The 7,097-nt window shown below is 32.4% G+C and overlaps 1 protein-coding gene and 1 long non-coding RNA gene across 2 annotated transcripts; one reads left to right on the top strand and one right to left on the bottom strand.

The window, feature by feature from the left end:
• Positions 1 to 210: 210 nt before the first annotated feature.
• Positions 211 to 6,448, bottom strand: LOC110803384 (probable receptor-like serine/threonine-protein kinase At5g57670). The gene is made up of 7 exons (XM_022008894.2): positions 6,223 to 6,448; positions 5,622 to 5,876; positions 4,884 to 5,041; positions 4,672 to 4,751; positions 2,996 to 3,131; positions 2,672 to 2,821; positions 211 to 663 (listed from the first exon to the last, which is right to left on the bottom strand). Exons 1-7 carry the CDS (start codon positions 6,446 to 6,448, stop codon positions 490 to 492), a joined length of 1,179 nt encoding a protein of 392 aa, XP_021864586.1. The 3' UTR covers positions 211 to 489.
• LOC130467843 (uncharacterized) lies at positions 3,407 to 6,745 on the top strand. The gene is made up of 2 exons (XR_008927791.1): positions 3,407 to 3,640; positions 6,182 to 6,745. It is a non-coding gene; the product is annotated as an uncharacterized lncRNA (long non-coding RNA).
• The last annotated feature ends 352 nt before the right edge of the window (positions 6,746 to 7,097 follow it).

Here is a 7,097-nt window from a genome sequence, read left to right as displayed (position 1 = left end):
CCTCAAATTTCTATCACATACTACGTAGTTGGTAATCAAAGTTTATTTATACGGAGTTGATCGAGCAAAATCTCTTAATAAACATTCATGCCTAATGAAATTTAAACATTAAATAGGGACTAATAAAGTATTATTATTATTATTATTATTATTATTATTATTATTATTATTATTATTATTGCCTTTACCAAACAAGAACCATCAACAACATGCATAAAATTAATTTTAGACATTTCACTACAAAGTCGAACTTTTAATTGACTCGTATTTGGTTCGTGCCAATAAACCGAGGTCTTATCGATCCTAGCTACAACATTAATTTAACACTAGGAGCTCAACATATAATATCGTAGTTACATAGAAAGCTTCTCAATAATTAATCGGTCTAACTCATCTAGTTTTACAACATTTAGCATTCATCTTCTTCCTAAGAATTGAAGTTTATGTCTTTTATTTACACGATACCTAATTTAACGCCATATTTCGATTCTAAGAACTTCCGGTAGAAATCGAATCATCGTGTATTGATGTGGAGAATGAAGAGTCACACTCATATTCAAGGTCTTCAAAATCCCAAAACTCTTTATCAAGATCTTGTGCTTCTTTCTCCGGCATTTCCCACCTTTCTTCATCTATCTCCCCTCCCATCAACATCTCAAGTACCTATATCAATTATCGAAATCATCAACCAGCACAGAGTACTCAATAGATGCATCGCCTTAACTGTTAAATTATTTCCGAACAAGATAAGTGTTTGAATCATTTAAGAATCAAATCCAATGCAAATATGCAAATATCGATAATATAATCAGTACTCAATAGATGCATCGCTATACTTTAACTATTGTTTCCGACCATGATAAGTGTTTTGAACCATTTGAGAATCAAATTGAATGCAAATATTCAATATAGCTAGATAATGCAATCACATATGCATCGCTTTGACTATTATTTCCGAATAGGACAAGTGTTTGGATAATTTGAGAATCAAATCCATTTCCAAAATGCAATTATAGATAATGCCATAACTGAGGGTTTAAGGGATATATGCCATATAGAAGAAACCAAAATGGAACATTTCAGATCATATCATAAAATAAAATCAGAGCAATTATAGTACTTAATTAATCAATTAGCTAGCAGAATTAGACAATCTAACAATAATAAAGAATTAAAGCACTATTAGACTAATCATAATCAAGTAATTAAAACATATGAGGTGTCAAATAATGTAATTAAAGCATTGTTCGTGTCAAAGTTTATTAGGTTAGGTAGAGGTAGCACATCAGCTGCCTAATTGAATTTTGCTTGAACAACTCAAGATTAAATCCATAGGCCACCAAACTAATTAATTGGTAAGAAAATTGTACTTTGCAATTTGCATTAATAATTTATTCATTAGTAGGCCAAAAATACAATATCCTATATGTTCCTATGTTAAAGGATAACGTAGTTATCCCAGATGAGTGTAGGATATCTAATTTATAATATAAATAGAGGATAACGTAGTTATCCCAGATGAGTGTAGGATATCTAATTTATATTTAATCAAATAATATATTCTCTATATTTTAACATTGGTTTCGTCAGCTTGCAAACGGAGATAGGTTAAAAAAATTAAAAAAAAAAAAAAAAAAACACTATGATGCGTAGAGAACCCTACGAAAGTTCATCAACGACGTGGATGGACGATGTGGTTGATTCGTCGGGAGTAGGATTCATCGGCGGTACAATGGGTGGCTTTATATACCACTTATCCAAGGGATTATTCGGCAGGCGTGGGTTCGCCACATCCTTCCGATCGGCAAGCCTCAAGGCGCCGCCCGTGGGTGGAATTGGGGTGCGGTTTACCCTCGCTTATTACGGTGTGTGTGTAGGGCTGGCGTATCTTCGTAGAAAGGATGACAACTTCAACTTATTTGTTGCTTCTGCCGTTGCTTCCGGCTCTGTCAGGGCTCCACATGGCGTCGGTTCTGCGTCACGCGCCGCCCTTTGCGGCGGAAGCGTATTAACATTGTTTTATGTTTGGGTTGAAGAGCAACAGAAGAAAAGGGATGCGGTCAAGTATAGGCATACTAGGCCTCCTGGTTGTTTGGTTGATAAGCGAGCCAAGCATCAATTAACAATGTCCCACAACTAGTTAGTTTGCTATTTTTAAGTTTTATTGCTTCTTCTCTCCTGTTCTTTATGTTGTTTTTAATACTGGATTTTGTTAAATAATCCTAATTACGTTATCCTTAACATCCTAATAATTTTCGTTGTAATTAACTTCTTCCGTTCCTAAATAAATTGTTGATGCCTTTAGAATGTAAAAGTAACTTCCACATTGATTATTTAAATAATTGCACAAAATACTGATCATTGTTATGAAACAGTTGAGAACTATAAAAATATGTATAGGAATTGGGTGGAATTAAGAGTATTTTTGAGAGAAAATTAGGAGGACAATATTTCTTTGAAAATTTCAACAATTGTTAAGTATTGGAATCAATATCTTTAATTAATGGTTTTAGTTATAAGACAAAGAAAATATCTCATTTTCCTCCCTAGTAAATTAGTAATTGAAAGTGTAACATATGGAGTATGTGCGAGTGATACTCAAATCACATACTCATGAAAACATATCTTGAGACAGTGTCACACAAGACATTTTGTTACCGTAATCACGTACCTCACTCATGGTAGGGCGCCAAGTAGTTGATGAACGAATGCAAATAGAGGCAACAAAAGCTAGTCGTCTAAATTCGACATCATCATAGGCACCTTCAAGTCTTGGGTCAATCAATTTCTCAATCTCCCCTCGCTTAAGGAATGGTTTAGCCTGTCATAATCCATACATTTGACATTAATTAAATAATTAACCAACTAATATTTTAATTAGAAGCTAAAACCCACAAGAAACCCTAAACATCCGTCAAACCATAATTAAATTAAAATGTGCACAAAATCCAAACTTTTAATTAAGATTTAAGAATGTGGCAATTATTTTTCTTACCCAACTGCGTAAGCTTTGATGAGAGGCATCTACTGGTTTTTTCCCGGAAATTAGCTCTAATAGAAAGACTCCAAATGCAAATACATCTGTTTTCTCATCAACTATCCCATGAGAGAAATATTCAGGTGCCAAATATCTGCAAAAATAACAAAAGAATTAATATTATAGGAAGACTGAAAATTGATTTTGGTACACCACTTAGTTAATTTTGGCACATATCATGTGAATAGAGCATGGTTTACCGTACATCACAAAGGTCAGGCCCGGCTATTAGGAGGTCCAATAGGACATACAGCACAGGGCCCCAAATTTTTGGGGGCCCAAATAAAATTTGTTGTCAGCTATAATAAATAAGTTTTAAAAAATCATCTCCTTCCCCAAATAACTTCCCCGGTCCCCGTGGAAACCAAATCCCCATTAACAATTTCTTCAACTTCTCTCCAATTCCTATGATTTGATTTCCAAAAAAATTAATTCCCTAAATTATGGCACTTCCAATTACTCCGGTTTACATTTTTAATTTGACTAAATTATTTCCGGTTCATCAATATAGCAATTTCGATTAGTTGCATTTTAAAGGGAAAAGAATTGTTGTTTAAAGTGCTCATTTGTTCTATTTTTCGTTTGACAATTGTTCAATTCAAGGTATGTCTATCTTACTTTAAACGATTTTATTGCTTTTATTTTTGTATAATTTAGTTCTGATTTTTCAAATTTTGACATAATCCAATTGCAATTCTAATCGTATTAGTTTTCTAATTGTTGTATTATGTTTAATACTATTAGGAAATATGAGTTTGATTGTGAAATTTTGAAAAAGATAACCGAACTGAAGATTTAAACTTATATAAGGGGGGGAGCTCTACACATGAAACACAAGCTTATTTATGCGAATGATTGTTGGTATTGAGATATAAAAATAAAAGGTTGATAATTTTGAATAAATTTGTGCTGATATTTTTTTTTTGATAAGTTTGAGTTGTATTGAGATATAATATGTACCAGCAGGTACAAAACTTGGATCCAATTACATCAGTTCTTTGAGATTAATAGCAATGGAATGGGGCAATGTACGGATGGTTTTTTTTGTTTTGGGCTGATATTGATCAATCATATACGGAGTAGAAATATTTTTTATACTCCGTAGTTGTCGTTCTTTGAAAAAAAAAATATGGGGCCTCATTTTTGTATTGAGCACAGGGCCACCAAATTGTCGGAGCCGGCCCTGACAAAGGTTGTGTGAAAAACAAATAGGTGGTGTGCCAAAATCAGCTTCCAAAAAAAGGGTACTAATATATGCAAAACTATACAGATTCCAACTTCAATGAACCATTTGACTTGTAAAGTCAAACCAAGTATCAGTTAAACAAAAAATAAAGGTGGAGCAAAATGTGTAGGAACTTTATATTTTTGGTTCAAAATTGATATTATGAAAATACATCCGGAGACCAATCTAACAAGATCTTACATGTAACGTTTTTGTGTATACAATTATGAGAATTTACGGTCAAATTAATTAAGTTTTTATACTTTGGACACATTTTTCATAGCATAAAGAACTTTCTGAAACGGAGATAGTATAATTTATGATCAGACAGTGAGACCGTTTGATACAAAAATTTACAAGTGCGTAATGTTATCACGAGTACTTGAATAGAAAAGAAGAATTGGCATACCCGACCGTTCCTTCAATAGGGGCAATTGAATGATGAGTCCATTGGGTAGGAAGCCATTTAGCAAGACCAAAATCAGAAATCTGTACTTTTACCCGTGATATAGTGTTACTAAAATAGACATGTCATGTTTTTTGTCAATAAAAATAAAAATAAAAACTAAAGTAGGGTACATAAACTACATAACAAATGAATAAATTATACGTAAAGTATACCTGTGGCTCAAAATCTTCACTTAACAAAATATTGGTGGCCTTAATGTCTCTATGTATGATTCTTCTTTGACACCCTTTGTGCAAGTAGTGCAAACCCTTAGCTGTTCCAACTGCTATCTTGTGCCTTACTTCCCACTCCATCGCCCTATCACTTTGATCTACATATACGTAACTTTAATTAAAAACAATTAATATCACGCTATAGTTACACTAATGTAAAGTACACAATACCAACTACAAATACGAGAAGGTGAATTCGAATATGTGACCTATATATAATAGTTCATTATGTTTGCAGTTTAACTACTCGTAGAGTCGTACTGTAATAGATTATTTGTACATATTAAAATATGATAGTAACTAAACTAGTGATTAGCAACTCAAATAAAATATGAAAATAAAAATCTTGGGCCGTCAAATTTGCTTTTTACTTTAGGATTGTGTCTTTTTTTTTTGTTTTGTACAGGAATCAAAATGTTGTTCTTTATAACCAAAACACTAACCTAACATCCTATTCACCAAACATCGAAAGTAAAAGTATCTAACTCTTAATTTTAGACATATACCATTCTATTATCTTCACCTTATTATAATCAGACTAGAAAAAAAAACAGATGAGATCAGAACAACCAAAAAAAGACTTACAGAAAACAGAGCAGACTATAAAGAATGGTAAATAATTGAGATTAAAATTTTACAATGGTATAAATAAAATGAGGGATTAGTGTAGTAACTTACCATGAAGAACAGAAGCAACAGAGCCTCTAGGAGAGAAGGGGAAAAGAAGATAAAGACCATTATCAATACAACAACCTAACAGAGAAGAAACATTTGGATGGAAAACATGTCCAATTGTTCCAATCTCTGTTAAAAACTCTTTCTCTCTCTTCTCCTCATTGGTTGCTCTTGTTAGCTTCTTCACTGCCACCATTTCTCCATCTTTTAACTCTCCTCTGTATACCTCTGAATAACCTCCTTTTCCCACCAAATTATCTGCCAAACAAAGTCATAAATCAAATAAACAAATAACACTACTGCTTCTGCTATAAATGACGTCAATGAGAATTAATTTGTAGGTAAATTTATAAAGAAAATCAATGTTTATTCACATAGTAATAATGATAGTTCACTCAAAATTATTATTTTTTTCCGTAAATTTTCATTACTACCTATTACCATTTGGAGAGTGATATTATGCGGAAAATACAAATTTACAAAGAAAAACACAAGTTTGAGATAAAGTTTTATTACCAAAATGTTATTTTTTGTTACGAAATAATACTTAGTCTTTTTCTCAGTTCCACCATTTATTATGAGCTATTACATTGAAGTAACGAACCTGGGGAGAAGCCATTAGTAGCAACAAAGATTTCTTCAAAGGAGTAACATTTCCAAGTGGGTTTTTTAGCAAAAAGATGGGGTTCAAGGTCAGGAAACTTGAGTTTATTATTATTGTAATCTTCTTCAATTCCAGAATCTTCTAAACTGCTGCTACTGCTGCTTGTACTACGACGTCCTATCGAAAACAACCGCTTCAAACTTCCAGATCGAATGTAGTACTTCATCGATTTCCCCTGTTTTTTATTTATTTCCTTAAGAAACTCTGTTTTATGTAAGGATTTAAGGGGACAATAACATTGATATTATGAGTCAAATGAATGTTTGAATGTTTGAATGTTTAGGAGAGAGGAAGAGAGAGAGAGAAGGGGTGGTGAAGGGGTGAATGGAGTAATTAAATTGAGATATGAAGAAATGTGAAGTTGGTGTTGTTAGTTGGTTCTTTTAAATGCAGAGGAAGAACAAAAGGAGAAAGTAGGGGAGAACAGTTCACGTCCAAGAAAGTTGTGTCTTTGTATGTGTAATGTGTGTGTCTCGTCTCTTAAATTAATGCTCTTTTTCATTCAACTAAAGCAGTACCCCGTACTTCTTCGTAAGTCCGTAACATTATAATACGTACTCTCTCCGTTTCTTTTTGTTTTTTTACGCTGGTAAATTATATTTATAATGTTTTCACTTTTATTAAAATTCTGATATTGGAAAAATTAGGAAAATTTAATGTCCTAATGAAAAATGTGAAATATGAATTTAATTGGTTAAAATAATCATTAGACATACATTTTGATAGAATATTAAAGCATTTATGTTACAACATAAAAGGAAATGTAAAGAACATTTTGAAACATCAAAAAAAAAAAAGCGTAAAGAACAAAAAAG

This window comes from Spinacia oleracea, chromosome 2 (genome assembly GCF_020520425.1).
Source record: "Spinacia oleracea cultivar Varoflay chromosome 2, BTI_SOV_V1, whole genome shotgun sequence".
Taxonomy (NCBI): Eukaryota; Viridiplantae; Streptophyta; class Magnoliopsida; order Caryophyllales; family Amaranthaceae; genus Spinacia; species Spinacia oleracea.
This window is presented reverse-complemented; position numbering and strand designations above follow the sequence as displayed.